Here is a 16,002-nt window from a genome sequence, read left to right as displayed (position 1 = left end):
CCCTCAGGCTTACATCTAACTTCAAATGTCACACATCTATGCAGGTTAACAGCATTAAATTTGCATCAGTTAACTAACATTAGGAATCTGATCAGGAACTATTTAAAAGTGACAGCTAACTTACCTGTGATGTAGCCTTCTAAAGCTTTTGGCACCAGTGACTTTGCGGTTCTTAGGTCTTCAGCTGAGCATTTGCCTGCCTCAAGTCCAAAGGACATTCCCATTCTCTTCAGCACCTCACTGTCATCATGAATCTCAAAAGTGTTATCAAAATTAAAGAGGTATTCAAATCTGCACGTAAAAAGCCAAAGTGAGATGGTTTAGCAAAGAAGCATACTTTGCTTTTTTTGCCCTTTTTTGGGGGTGGGGTGGGGTGGGTTTGTTCTGAGTGAGGTAAATGGCGAGTCTTCATTATCCGTAAAAGGTCCTTACAAAAAAGTGCTGCAAGTGATTTTTCTCTTCTGCTTCTGTGACTGGCATGCCTACAAGGTTTAAAATGGTGCTTTGCCAATTAAAATGACTTTACCATTACAGAAAAAAAGGCTAAAATTTTCTACCTTGTTAAACAGATTCAAAGGGGAATAGGCTGGTCTTAATAAACATGAACCTTTGTTTGTACTAAATCCAGTACTTTTAAAGGTCACCTGCAGCCCTGTCACTTAAGTATTTTGTTGTTACTTCTTTTATATTTAACTTTCTGTTCTAATCTGCAACGCTCCTCCTGTGAACTGACCTATTTACCTTGGTGTAACTTTGCTTTTTGGATGCATTTGGACGAAGCTAGCAGAGCGGGCTGTTTGAGGTCTTGTATATTCAAAGCCTAACAGTTCTGCTACAGGATTCTCAAAATGTTTTTCATTGCATATACAAGCAGAAATAGTAACGTAAACTTAGGAGAGCGTTAACAATAGCAGGGGCATCTAGACTAGCCTTATACTATAATCACAGGCTATTAAAAGATGGACAGCGCTGGCGCAATGATTACAATAGAAGGCTTGTTCCCAGTAACTCATTTTTTGCTGCCAAGTCTTCACCTCTGGAAAAAACAATCTATCTGTAAGATACGAGCTTTAAAAGATAACTCCACTGGTGGGTCAGTCATTCACCCAGTCTCTTTTGTAATCTATGGATTTTCTTGATTGTACTTTGTGCCTTAAACAATCAAACAAACAAACCTGATCCATAAGTTTGGAAAAGTCTTTTGTGCCTACACACAGAAATTGCACCTATAAATGTACGTGCTTTGTTCTAGGTGTAGCTGTCCTAGTTACAGACGTCACTTCTTTTGTGACTCATATGGTATTACTTGAATAACCTGCATTTGCTTATGCAGCTGTACTTATTTAAGCAGAACCACATCAAAAGGGAAAACAAGATGTGTCACTATACCTTTAATTGGTACAGTTATTTTCCTGCTGTCTGGACTGCTGCAGCTGAAGTCATGCAGCTATGTTTAAACAAACGGGATGGGAGACCAGTGTCATAGTGAACTGGCAGGCTGTATACTAACTAATAACTGAATTCAGCTTTTATGGCACAGTACTAAGTATTTATTAATAGCTCTGCATTTTTCCTCCCATGTGTTGTAGCCAAATACTGGCTATGAGGAAGGAGTGGAATGCAACACACTAACAGTATCATTTCTAGCATCCTGCGGCCTCTGATGCAAGAGATCTCTACCCATATTCTGCCTTTGCCATAAATAGCTATTTGACAATTTTCTTTCAGTGACTTAATGTGAATCCTTTTTGAACTTATATAAACATCTGGCATATACGTCATCAAATGCTACGATCTGCACAGACGGTTACAAAAACACATTCTTTTTGTCTAAAACGTGTCACCTGGTAACTTCTCTTAATGGCTCCTAATTTTAACTTTAATAAGCAACTGTGAACAGCTATTCTCTGTGTACATTCCCCAGGTCAGCCATGATTTTATAGACATCTGTGAATCCACTGCTCCCTCTTCTCTAGGCCAAAGAGTCCATCTGTTCCTTCTGTGAAAGCCTGTCCCTAGCTTCATTCACTCTTGCTGCCCTCCTGTGTCTCTCTCCTGATTCTGCTACACTTTTTTCCAAGAACAGGACAGCAGATAATATTCCAAATATAAAAGCACTATACAGATCAGGTTTACACTGTAAAACTCTTTCTTTTTACTCTTTTTCCTAATAATTATTAACATTGTTTTGTCCATTATTGAGAAATCAACTTTGTTCTCGTAGAATGACCTACCGGACTGCCAACTTACTATTCAGTGCTAAAAGCTGGGTCCAGAGGCCAGTACCGTGAATGAAAAGTTTGGGTACATTTCCTGTCCCTCTCCTTTGGTAAGTGTAAATTTGGTTAACAGTAAATTTCATCTGCCATTGCGTAACCTACATGTTGGCATCTGTTCATGCCATCTACTATTCTAGTTGTTCAGACAACATCCATTTTTCTTTCCTTGGATAACTATTACCAGCTAACTTCTCGTCTCACTTTTATGGAAGTATTTACACAACCCAGCAGGATTTCACTGTTGTTCCCCTTCATTAAAACAGCCAACAATTTGGTTTCCTTTTCTTGCCTAGCATTCTGCCTGTTATTAAATTAATGAATGAATCTTTTATTTTATTTCCAGTCACTTATTCTGTTTAAGGTCTGCTATGGAGTGGCCTTGTGATCCCAGCCAGATTACTCTGTTCCATGCTCAGCGAGACAGGAAAACTAACACGGATCACACTACCCAGTCTGTGTATGACCTATCTAAATCTTTGTAACATTTACTAATTAGTCTGACTATTGATCAGTTTAACAAGAAAAAAAAAACAACACAATGGTGTCATATTTGCTACCTTCTGTTCTTTTGGTACTACAGTGAGTTCAGTGTTAGTATTATGCTTCCCACTTACGCTTCTTTGAAGTGCTTGAGTGAACACCATCTACTCCTGCCGATTTGTTACTATTGTCACAGAACTACTCTACCAACTTTGGGATAAATCCCCTGCCAGATCTCTGATGTCCAGATATATTTACAGAAAGTTCTAACATGAAAAATAGTTACTTCCGGAGGCTGGAGTTTAAGGGTAAATTACATAGAGGAAGGGCTTTTAGTTGTTGTGGGTTTTTTTTGTTTGTTTGTTTGCTCGTTTTCACCTCACGTGTAGTGAGACTTTATTTCCTTTGCCTATTCCCTTATACAGCTTGGTTATATCAACTGAAATATCAATAGCTTAGATAATTTTGGCATGCTCATTTTTAGTAGTAATGTTTTCTTACGGTTTGAGGTTTTTATACTTCTCTAGGCACCAACAGTCAGTTTTGTTTCTGACAACTTTAAAGCAGTGGTTCTGAAATTCCAGTATGAAATTGTTCAACTTACTAATGACTTAAAACCTAAATACATAGCATTGTTTAAAAAAACATGGTAAGAACTGTACTATGCATCTATAAAATATGGGTATAATTAAGCTAAAGCACTACTGATCTTAAGATTATGTGTTCTACAGCATTTCTACCTTCAACAGCATTATTGTGGTATGTTGGTGCTTAAGGTACCTGAGAACAGCTCTATTTTTACTGTATGCTAATTGACTCCATACAGTTCAATACAGGATTTGTACATTTGTACACTACAGAATGGAATCTTAACCCAGGGCCTTAAGATAAAGCCAGCTATTTTCATGTAATAAACTAGTTATGATCGGATTAACAGTGAATATAATAGTGAATATAACAGCACCTCTCACACTTTCAGCCACATTTTCACAGGATGAAGTGCATCAGCACCCAGAAGTATGTAAGTGAACTCAAGAGTGCAATGTATCGCAGTATGCTTACAAAGGCTAATTTCAAATTTCCGTATCATTTACTTCTCTTCTTCCTCCCCCCCCTCAAAGAGCTAGATACAAACTTTTTCCTATTTAAAGATAAGAGATGTGATCTCCTTCAAAAGTATCATTTCCACTCCTAGGATGTTACTTTTGTGTAATGGGTCACCTTGCATTTCTGACTAAATGTATCTATGGCACATTAAGAATAAGAATTCAAGCCACTGGCTTGAATAACTTTTTTAAAACCAAAACCAAATGGCTTTATTAAAAGCTAGCACTGTCCTAGTATATAATTTCATTCACTTCTTTCTCCTGTGCAGTGAATGCTCCTTAAAATGTCAGTGCCAAGCGCCTTTTACAACAGCGGGAGTCAGCTTGTTTTAACTAGTGGTTGTAAAGCAATGATTATAAACTTATTCCTGTTAATACTGCAGTTGGATTAAATATAATAACAAAAAAGAAACAAAAAAAAAGGAAGCCAAACACCCTTGAAGTAAGTGACCATGGAAATTTAAATGCACAATTACTTTAAATAAACTAACACAGTTAAGTTAAAGACAGTTTCTCTAATTAGTTCAAACAAAAATTCTGGTCCACAAATAAAGCACAATTCTAAAACTTCATTCCATAAACACTTACTTATCACTTGATATGCTGCAGTCAATGACTGTTCTTTTGCTAGTGTTTACTATTAAGAAAGGCAGCTGTATTGTTGAGTTCAAAGCTGGAGGGCCTTGATTTTGTTGTTCATTTTGCTGATTTCTTTGTACCAAGTTTTTGAATGCTATTTGCTGTAAAAAGAAAGAAAAAAATTAAAATTAAAATTAAGAAAACAGTGTTTCCAGAAAGGGGAACTTCATAGATCTTATTTACCAACTCTCAATACCCCCAGTGATGTTCAGTCAAAAGATAAGCTGTGATACTGAAGCTTGTCAGGAATGAAGTTACACCCTACAAATTTTTATGCCCCTCTCGCTCGACCCTGGAGATGAAACAATGGAGCAATAACATGTGGTGAGAATGCTTCCTCACACCTTCTGAAAAGACGCTGGAGTCAGAGGTCTCCTCTGCTATCTTATATGCATAATTACCTCAGATTAGGAGCCAGTTACAAATTACAGCATCCCCCCTTTCTCAGCATCTGTATTCTCTCCCCCTCTCATCCATCACCCTTTTTTCTCAGAAGAATTTATTTAGAAATTCTGCTTTCAACATTTTAAACAGGTGCTGTTTGTGATACCACCCCTTCTTATATCTGACTGCATATGTATGAAAATAAGTGTTTTTAGGAAATGTTATTTGAGGGATTGGAAGTCAGGGTACTCACCCAATTGCAAGCACTACTTTATTCCACTTAGGGGGAAGATGGATAGACAAAACCCCTAAGGACTGTTAAACCACTTGACAGTGAATGTAAGTGTATAATTACAGTTGTAGAAAGTAAGGGAGTGCAAATCTGATGTTTTCAGACCAATAGTGTCTGAGCTGCCTCACTTTTACCAGGATAATTTTATGTTACTCAGGGAAGCTACTAATTTCCTAGGTCAGTTTGAATCAGAATTGTGCCCTAAACAGAGAAATCGTTTTTGCTGCCGAGGGGGGGGATAATCAGATATTTAGTTTCTAATTAGCTGAAAACCGTATCGTTGTATCTCCACCAGGAAAAAAAAAAAGCCTCATTGCCTATAACTTCATACAAAAGTTTGACTGCATTTACATTACTGAATGCCTGTGCAGAGATCGAAACATTTAACAATGCTCATAACTCTATCTATAAGCTATTACTTTATAAACAAAGATGCATTTGAAATACATTTCTGCAGTCAATGCTAAAATCAAAGTTCTACTTAGGTAAATGACTTTGAAATATATTTCAAAGTTTTCCCAGATGCACATCAGAACCTAAAAGACCTGGATTGTCAGCCTTTCATTCTTAGGATCCAGAAGAATTTATCTCCCCTGGAAGAACTCCATACATACTTATGTAAGTTCAGTTACAAATTTTACAGCTTAGAAAAAACTAATTTATTTCAATTGAAACTAGCCAGAGAAGGTAATTAGGGCTCTTTGAGTTGTTCCCATTGCCACTAATTCTTATAGAGCTTCAGCAGAATGCTTACAAAAGGCTGTGGCATGTAGAAGCAGTATGGTGTGGGTAAAATGAATCAGGATGTGAGGGTAAGAGGTTCCCCACACCAGAAACCAGAAAGGTTTCAAGCGTGAAACTTTTCTTCTCTAGTATATCAGAGCTGCTGAACAAAACTATAAAGAAGTTCTAACATGATGGACTCTTACTGGTTAATTTAATTTATATAAAAAGTAATTTAAATTAAATATATACCTGCAGCAGCAGTTCTTGTAGCTGTGCTCGCTTCTCTTTTATCCGTTCAATCCTCTTCTGTTTTTCTATCTTAAAATATAAATGTATATATATATCATGGTAAATATTCAGTGACCTTGTCTGTTCCACTCTGCCAGACTGAACAGACGTCAGAACTACATCAGTGTGCGAAAAATCCCCATTTTCTTCGTAAACGGTGGTGAATTCCCTGGCACAGTGAGTAACTGTCAAGTCTTTTCAGCCGTACCCTCTTAAAATATAGTCGCTTCTTCTTCAGAAAGACTAATCACATAGGCACATGAGTGCTTCCATAAAATAGGACTATGCATATGCATACTCCTTGGGTGGATGAATTTTCCAAGTTTCTTCAATACGCAATACAGTAAAAGCAGATTTCTTACTATATCTAGAAAGACGATTAATGTAACCTGAACAAGAAACTGTTCTGTATTGGACAGGCAGCCCCCACATTTTAAGATAGCTCATGTCACAAGTAGCAAAAATATAATGCATATTAAGGTGTGTTTGCATATAGTCATTACAGGAGTTTGCAGTAAATACAGTAACTTGTGCTTTGTATTTATGGAGTGTTTAGCCTCAAGTACAAGCAACATCTGTGTACTTAAATTCTGGCATCCCTGCAAAAACAGGGCAATTCCTAGCCTGCTGGAAAAACAACAATGCAAGTACCTAATAAGTAATTTTTTTTTCCTGCTAGTTCATAACTAGTATTTGACATCCTAGCAAAAAATATTTTTCAATTTAATTTCCTTTCATTGGTGCCTCCCAGCACAAACTAATAACAAAATAGTTTTCCTTTCAAATGTACACAATTTCATCAATGTAACAGTACTTAAGTTCGTTCTTATAGTTATTTTGGCTCCTACACACTATAATCTTAGAAGTTAACCCTGATACCATGAATTTTCATTTTTCTAAGGTAAACAGTTTTTAAAACTTGTGTAATATTGTGTACACCAAATAAAAGTGAACAAAACATACATAATAAACATATCAATGAGGTTAAATTGTGAAAAAAAACCACCACACAACTCTTAAGTTTTTAAGCTCCATTATTACAACCTGTGTGCTACACAGAAATTTCCATCTCCCTCACTTTACCTCTAGATTCTGACATTCCTGAGCTGAGTTTGTAGGAAGGCCGATCCATCTGATTTCCTTTTTCTCCTTTGAAATTATGTTCATTGCCATCAGCACATTAAGGGCATCGTAAACTCTCCGTCTAATATTTTTCTGATCGTAAGCCTGCTAAGGAAACAGCTCAGCATTAATAACAACCGAAGGTCTCAAAAATAGAACACATCCTTCATAGAGAAGTAAAGGCAAAAAACAAAAAGTAGTTTTAAGTGAGAGTGATATTAAGACAGGATGCTTTCATCTGTGCTATTGCTTGGATACCACACCAACGTTGTTGTTTGCAAACAAAAGCTTCAGGCCTGCCTAAAGCCTCTGGGAAGCAATTCCCATCGTGGCAAGTCCGCTACAGGTGGAGAGCCTGACTAGACCTCATATGGTCGGTACTGAGCATTTTTTGAAGCGATTTTTTTTGGCAGACTTGCTTCTTTATAATTTAGATGGAGTTTAATTCTCCATTTTAATTCTGTATTTTAGTATGGAATTTGATATATAAATAACTTAAGGGTATGTCTCATACTTCCAAGGTAGTTAAGTGAGGAAAACTATGGCATGTGGCAGGATAACACAACAGCAGGAAGAGAAGTCCATGATAAATCAGCGAATTTTGTACTGGTAGAAAAAAAAAAAAAAAAATCAACGTGTTCACTTACCGAATCTGTAGCTAGGTGGCTGTTAGAATTTGTGAATTCTGATACCAGCTCATCAGCAACTTCATTGTATGAAGTTGTTCCTTTACGCTGAACTTTTTCACATACTTTCATTGAAAAATGCCTCAGACCTTTCCCATTTTTATCTCCTTTTTTGCTTCTTTTACTGTAAGGAGAAAAGTAATTATTTTAAGATGTTGAAATTTAATAAGCATACTTTCCTGCTGCATATAATTTCAGTGTATTTTTTTCTTTTCATTTCAGATTAATTTTTAAATGTAGGTATTCTAATTTCATATGCTTTGATTTACTTTTTAGTTAAATGTTCTTCATAGGTGTTATGTTAACAGTATGACAAATGTCATTGAATTCCCAAAGACATGCTAGAACAATTTAAGACTGAAAATTTTATTTCATTCTTGACAGTATTATGGACACTTGGAAACCAAAATACTTTAATAAGCAAGACTTACCTGACAGAACAACAACAAAAAAAATACCTTTCTCCTGTGCGTTTCTTAACAAAAAAGAATTTGCAATTACAATATTTGTATGCATGTTTCAACAGAAGCATTTAAAATGCTTATATGATTTTTTTAAAATTACAATTTTAGAAGTTGGTTTGATAACATGTTTCAGGGAGAGGTGTTATTTTACAGAAATAGCCCTAGTTCTGTCAACTGTAGCAAGCTAAGAAAAACATAAAAATACAAGAATGCTTTTGAAAATTTTGAATGTATTTAAGAAAACAGGACACTGGAAAAAATGACAGAAGAAAAGTATAAAAGAACAGCAGAATAAAATAAAATACAAACCAAAAAAAACAACAAAACTTTCTAAACCTTATGCAGTTATTCAATTTGAGTAATTGTGATAGGTAAACAAACAACATCTTGAATGCATCCAAAGAAGTTTTGGAAGCAAAGAAACAATTATTTAGTTACAGGTATTTGTCACATACGAAACTAGATCAATCCTGTTTCTGAAGATGTATCGCATTTTTCACAACTCCAGTTTTGCCTGTAACAGTAAATGTAAATACATCAGAAGTAAATATAAATAATAAGTAAATGTAAATATTAGGAAGTGATGACAAAGAGTACTGAATTATAACTACAAATAATAACATACTATGTAGTTTTTACTGTGGAGGAGTGAAAACTGATTAAAGTGGGAACTGGACACCAAGCTCTCTGAAAGGCAGATTTGAAGAAGCAAACAAGGTATGGCCACATAAATAAAACATATGTTCAATAGTACTCACCTTTCTGAAAAATCTGATTCTATAAATTCTCGAGTCCTCTTTCTGTCCCTATGAGAAGACAATTCAAACTTAAATTAAACCAGTATCTTATTTTGATAAATAAGACCAGTATCTTATTTTACTTATTAACCAGTATCTTATTAATGAAGGGAGCTGAATGAACATGATGACTCTGAAGTTCTGTGCCATGAGAGGCTGCACAAATCAGACCTGGCCCTCGTCTGTAATGCCAGGATGTCTGGGGTTGTGTGGAGCCCTGAGCATGACTATGATTTTGCCTTATTTGCCTTTGGAAACAATTTGGAATCTGTGAAGAAGAGTAAACAGACTCTTTTCTCTCTCAGACCCTTCATCACGGCATTTGAATGAAGCTGAAGCAAGCTAACCAAAGTTCACTGCCTAGCTGAGCAAGCTGTGAGCAGGCACTAAAACTCTTCCCTCATCAGGCTACTGAAAGAACTTATGTCTGGCCTTCATAGTTCACAAAAGTTGCAGAAACAAATTCATTATTGACATCTCCCTTTCAAATAAAATCAGATCTACATGAATTCAAAAGCTATTTGAGGAGAAAAACCCCTATGCATCAAGAAAAGCAAGCTTAAAAACTGCTCAGCTGGGCCTGCAGTTTATTGACTGTGTGGTGGGAATATAGCAACTAGGAGGTACAAGCACATGACAAATCTTGCTTACAGCACGGCATGAAGAAAGTCAAGATACGAACACATTCTCCTTAAGCCATTTCCTAGATGCTTCATTTTCTCACCTCTACAGCTGGAAAGGTATTACTGACATGCATCACTGATTAGGAAATAAACCAGATGTGGAGATAAATTACTTTTTAATTTTCACAGGCAAAGCACTGCATCTGTCTTGAGACAGATAAGCTCAACAGTACTAAAATCAAAAAAATAAAATCATGAAATACTGTAAAGATCAGATTTCCTTGGATGACATAATGATGGTACTCTGAAATATCTAGCCCATGAAAAAAAAATTGATACCATAAAATAATAATAAAAATACAGCACTGACTACATTCAAAATTTGTTATTACAGCTTTAGTCTTAAATGCCTCTAAGTGTACTTGAAAGATTCTCCCCCTGTTGGAACCTGCTGATAACGGTATATCCAAGTAGCTTTGCTACTGAGCATGAATTTATGAAAAAAAATAGAGGCTTTTTTTAATGGGACTCATAAATTTGTGACTTTCCATTGTCACACAGGAACAGACACTTCCATAAAGCAAAATTAAAACAGTAACGTGACTTCTATGTGCAACCGTTCACATGTTCCAGATACCGCAAGCACTTACTGTGCTAAGAGGCATACTCCTTTTAATTGTGGAAGAACCAGAAACTGAGCTAACATGTAGTTAGAACAGTATAAATATAAGAAAAATCAGAGCAGATCCACAAACATCTTTAAATAAACCAAAAATCTTACCCTGGCACCCAGCCAGTAGCTTCTGTTATGTGCGTCTGCGTGACCATCGTTGGAGCTGGGCTGTATGGACTCCCAATTAGAACACTCCCTGAATTGGTCAGTCTTTGTGATGTGCTTATGAGCTGGGAAATTAGAAATAAAATTAAAAAACAAAACCAAACAAAAAAAAAAGCACAGCTTTTAAAACAGAATAGAGGTTAACATATCCCCAAATTCATATTAAGCATTTAAGAAAAAAAAAAAAAAAAAAAGCACGTACCAGATGTAAGCTGTAGTCAAAAATAGACAGAAGGGGTGCCATTAGAAGGTACTCCTACATGACAGTAATTACAGTACTGTTAAGTGTTCTGCCACTTGTGGCTTATTACTGTATTACTCTTAAGGACAAGAACTAGACAAACAGCCATAATGACTAGGTAGAGGAGAGAGGACCTGTCACTATATGCATCAAATTGTTTCTTCCAGACTATGTCTAGGACATTTCTTGATTACTGCAATCAATGAAGCTTCATTCCCAGTGGATTGGAATTGTCAGTATTTGGTACCAAGGTCTGAGCTCCAGGCCAACTATTCTGTGCAGTATGCAGTGGTCACATATCTCAAGGCCTTCTAGGAAGCAAATACAACACTGTACCTATGAAATTACATCTGAGGTGTATGCTGTACACAGAAAATACAGCACATTTAGACAAACCTGTTGTAATTCTGTGCACAGTGGTTGTTAACACTAAATCACTTGATCTCATCTTTTAAATTACATCCAACTTCATTCTTTAACATAGGTCACCAGAGGAATTCAGATAGTATTTAAAAATGAAACAGTATTAATAGTTAATCTTTTAAATAAACACATTAAATTATTTTTATTCCAATACGCTATGATTTATACCAAAGCCTCCTGGAGAATGCTTTTTACTCATATACCCATTTTTTAAAAATTTATTTTATTATACTTTTAGTAGCATTTTGAGTACCAAATATATTAAACTTAATGCTTTCCTTTACTATATCACTTACCCAACAGCCATATGGCTATAGGGCAGATAGTTTGTTTGGTATTCATCAATGTTTTTTAAACAATTAGAGAAACGTTATCTGAAGAGTTTCCAACTTCCTTACCTAGTTGAGCATTGCTTTACATCTCTCCTAACTCCAAATTGCGACTATATTTCTTGCATTTTTTTTTTCTCCTGAACAAATAATTTTATCTTATTTGTCCTTTCTTTTATCTCCATTATTTAACTTTTATAGATAAGTGAACAGCTTGACAGAGAAAGATGAGTGGAAAAAGAAGGAAATACTAGGAAAAGTGAGACACAGGGCCAATTAAAGTATTTACTGCTAGGCATTAAGGAACATGGGATTCCCCACTGCGTTATTTTACACACTGTATGCCAGCAAAGGAAAGATACAAACTTTTATCAACTTACTGCTACATTGGCTTAAAATCAGAAACGTTTTGTGATAGAATGATTAATTTTTAAAAGCTTGATTAAGTTCAGCAGTAATGTCAATATGTGAGAATCTAAAATACATTATTTCAATTAAAGCTTAGTTCAATCCAATAACTTTTTAATTTCCTGCAACACTGTAAATAATTGTCAGTAAGCATACAGCTCTGCCAGTATATGGCAGACACATGTCGGAGAGAAAAGATTTTTAAGTATTTTGCATGCTGAAATTTGTTTTATCACATTCCACCCACCATTATGTTTCACATTGCTCTACTCATGTCTTTTAAATACCAAAGAAAATGTATCATAAAAAGGGTGGGTTTTGTCTGATCTCCCTATAATTTTAACAGCTAGTGTAATAAATTGAGGGGCAAAATCACGTTTGAGCATCTTAGTCTCGTCCTGTATCTCTCTGTACCTTGGTGCCACCTGGAGGAAAGGACAACAGCAGCGCTCCTGCCAGGCCCAGGGCAGCCATGGCATGTGGCCAGCATGATGCTCGGCCAGGCACCCAGAGCTGGTAGTTGCACAAGCACAAAATCTACATCTTACTGTTGAAAGTCTGTTACTGCATGTTTGCTTTCCAAAAATGCTACACACTGAGTATTTTCAAAAGATTTATTCCATCCTAAGAGCAAACATTTTTGCAGTGTGCCTGAAGTAATCACATCAATACACTGCACAGCATAACACGGAAAAAGAAAAGCTCATCCTAATTTGGCAAATAGAAATCTATGGGGTGTGTTACCTCACTGCAGTCAAGCACTTCCATTTTCATCACTAATACTTGCACTGTTAAATTCACTCCTACAGAGTACTGCCGCTGTTAACTGAGATGCCTTGCCTCAACCTCCAGCTGGTCCTACTGCAGCAGGAGGGGCTGTGCACCTCAGCACTGCTACTGAGCAGGGGCAGGCAGCAGACACCTGCACTGCCCAGCTGGGGACGTTCTCCCCCTTAGCTGACACTGCAAGATGGTGTAAGGTCCCAGCACCAACACTGGAACGCCAGCACTTCTCGCAGGCAAGGCAAGCCTCACATGCAATATGCATTGTGTTACTGGAATCTAATGACACCACAACACACACCTGCTTGCAAGAATCCAGCAAAACTGTGCTTCACCGTTGGCATAGCTGCCCTGTAAGACAAATCACCCTTCAGCCAACAGCCCGCTCCCCGCCCTGCGGCTGTCTGTCTGTCTGTCTGAAGAACCTGGAACAGCTGAGAGGGCTGCAACCCACGTGGGTAAAGAAAACCAAAAAACCCTCATGGCAGTAGGATATTGCTAACACTGCTGAGATGCCAAAGGAATGGTAACACTCCAGCTGTTAAGAACTTGTGAACCTTCTCTTATAAACACAGCCATGCCCTGGATGTCTTAGAGGGTCTGTGCTGATAGCTAAGAAGGAAATGTGTTCTAAATACAGTAGATCTTACTGAAAAATAGACATTTTTAGCGTTTCCCCCCCCCCTTATACTATGAAATAAAATACATATTCTTTTATTTAGCATACATAAGATTAAATTTTTAAAATATGAGAAAATTCTACCAAAACACCTTCACCATGTAAGCTAAGTGCAAACCAATGCTTTCTTTTGTACAGTTCTAGTTACTGCAGTGCTACATTTCACAGGACACGTTACTGTAACAGGCAGAGATAAACAAGCCAGTCCTTCAACAGTAAGTGTTCAAGTAAAAAACATCTCTGATCATCCTATTTCAGCTACCCAAAATACATGAAAATGTCTCCTTTACTATTATAAAAGAGCAGCAGAGAATCTCCAGTAAGAACTCTATGTCTTAATGAGAGTGCTTTGAAACCACACAGCAAACCGTGCTAACAAGCACATGACAGCCCCTTCAAATGAGCTTGCCTGACTTTGAAACATGACAAAAAGTTGGTGAAATTAACGGACAGTAACTGGCTTTCTGTAATGTCACCCAGAATAAGGTCAATAGGGCAGCAACCTATGCTAGCAAGGGACAGTTTAGTTCCTGATTAAGCAAAAAAATGTAACCGTGTATCTAATATTAGGGAAATAGTCCCTGTTATATACCAGTATTTTGAGAAACGTATCATCAGAAGTAGCATATTTGATATCAACTATGATGGCAAGCAAAATGTAATGCATACAGATTAGTGTAGTAGAGAACTAAGCATCAATAACCAAACAGATTTTTAAATCAGAGGCAATAAATGACATTTATATAATATTTTTTCCTTCTGTCACATGCAAGTATGAAGAAGAGCTGCCAAAAGTGGGATTGCAGTGGAGTGCATGTTAATGAATAAGTTGCAAGAGAAGAATCTTGTAATTTAATAAATGCTCATAGAAGCAACCATGCCAGAAAACAGTCATTTTCTTTCTGGTATCATTAAGTTAGAGTTATATTAGATAGTGCTTCTCACATTACACTGTGGTGTGTTTTTAACTACATAGCATTGATTACAATACATCTAGTGCTGATACTCACTTTTGTTCAGTTTGTGTTGCTGTACAGAAATTTGCAAATGTACATCTGTAAATCTACACCGAAAACTAAATCTTCAGCCACGTTCCTAGCAAGGTTCACATCTCCATTTTTTCATGTTTCCATATTACATAAATGGGCAGTTACACACCTGGTTAGCCAAGTTAGCATTACTGCAGTTGCAAAACTTACCATTTGGGGTCCAACATTCACATTAATTGGTCCTAAGGTTTTTGGCAAAATCTTTGTTGGGGAGTTCGTACTGGAAACTGGTAATGTAATTATTGAAATATTACCTAAAAAAAAAATAAAAAAAGCAATAGAATTTTAAATTACCTCCTTAGTAACTTAGAAGTAACACAGTAACACTTTGGTGAATTCTCACATCATTTTTACACTTCGGAACCGGGTTAACTTTTCCTGTCTCATACACTGCAAAAATAGCCTTCCAGAACAGCCACCAGACCTCTTAGCAGACGTCACAAGGACACCTTACAGAACTATAAAACTTCACCAATTTATCGCTGAACTACAACTTAGTATTTTACTTCCAGAAGCAATTTCTTCTTGCCTAGGATAAAGAGCATGCAGCCTGCCATACACTTGAAGTTTAAAAGTCATGGGGTGTACTTCTAGAGTCACAGAATATCCCAAGTTGGCAGGGATCCATGAGGATCATCGAGTCCACCTCATGAAGCTGTTCTACACACTAATCCTATTTACAATCACAAGCACATGTACAAAATATGGTTCTATCTTTATAGCCTTAACCATTCCTAGTCTGATTATACCATAACATTGTAAAACACCAGTGAAGTAAGCCTGTCTGTATCACTGTACAGATGGAGCAAATGATGCCTTTGCAGCTACCTGAAGTACCAGAGCTGGCAGCTGGACAGCAGGATGGAGCCAACCATCCCACCTCCAACCCAGTGTCTCTTCATCCCGAGATGTTGACCATCTCTGTGCTCCTGCACAGCTTACGGACCTAGCGCATCCTGCCTGCGCACAGCTCTGCGCTGAGTACCTCACAAATGCTGCTGCTCCTCGCTTCCAAACTGTATCTTGTAATCTTGATTACTCAGACTTAATGTCTTAATCAAAACTCTCCTGCAGCACTACTGGCCAACAAATATTCAGACTGTTGTACCAAAGTGGTGAAAACACTCATTTATCTGTGGGCATCGTGGCAGCAGCAGCTCCCCTGGCAGTTTCAAATCAACCAAATTCCTCCCGCGTTCCCATCCGCAGTGACCGTGGTGGGGCAGGAGGTGAGCCAAGCAGAGGGAAGAGCTGCCACTGCCTCCTCACCCACAGCACCAGCCCGGGGCTGGCTGGGGTTGAGCTGTAAGGCCACGGACTGGCTCCTGAGGAGCTATGGATGCTCCCTCGTACTGGCTCTGCGGCA

The 16,002-nt window shown here is 37.3% G+C and overlaps 1 protein-coding gene across 8 annotated transcripts in view; it reads right to left on the bottom strand.

Annotated features, from left to right (window-relative positions):
* TFDP2 (transcription factor Dp-2) overlaps nt 1-16,002 on the bottom strand; it is a 47,969-nt gene that overhangs the window by 8,877 nt on the left and 23,090 nt on the right. For 7 of the 8 annotated variants that reach the window (XM_032192853.1, XM_032192849.1, XM_032192848.1 and 4 more), the window contains 8 exons: nt 14,787-14,890; nt 10,668-10,789; nt 9,225-9,272; nt 7,964-8,126; nt 7,278-7,424; nt 6,156-6,224; nt 4,454-4,605; nt 125-291 (listed from right to left, as the gene is read on the bottom strand). In XM_032192853.1, coding sequence (XP_032048744.1) covers nt 125-291; nt 4,454-4,605; nt 6,156-6,224; nt 7,278-7,424; nt 7,964-8,126; nt 9,225-9,272; nt 10,668-10,789; nt 14,787-14,890 — 972 coding nt within the window. The remainder of the gene's footprint in view (nt 1-124; nt 292-4,453; nt 4,606-6,155; nt 6,225-7,277; nt 7,425-7,963; nt 8,127-9,224; nt 9,273-10,667; nt 10,790-14,786; nt 14,891-16,002) is intronic. The other variant, XM_032192854.1, reaches the window with a different exon arrangement.

This window comes from Aythya fuligula, chromosome 9 (assembly GCF_009819795.1).
Source record: "Aythya fuligula isolate bAytFul2 chromosome 9, bAytFul2.pri, whole genome shotgun sequence".
Lineage (NCBI taxonomy): Eukaryota > Metazoa > Chordata > Aves > Anseriformes > Anatidae > Aythya > Aythya fuligula.
Note: the sequence above shows the minus strand (reverse complement) of the source record. Positions and strands in the feature narration are given on the sequence as shown.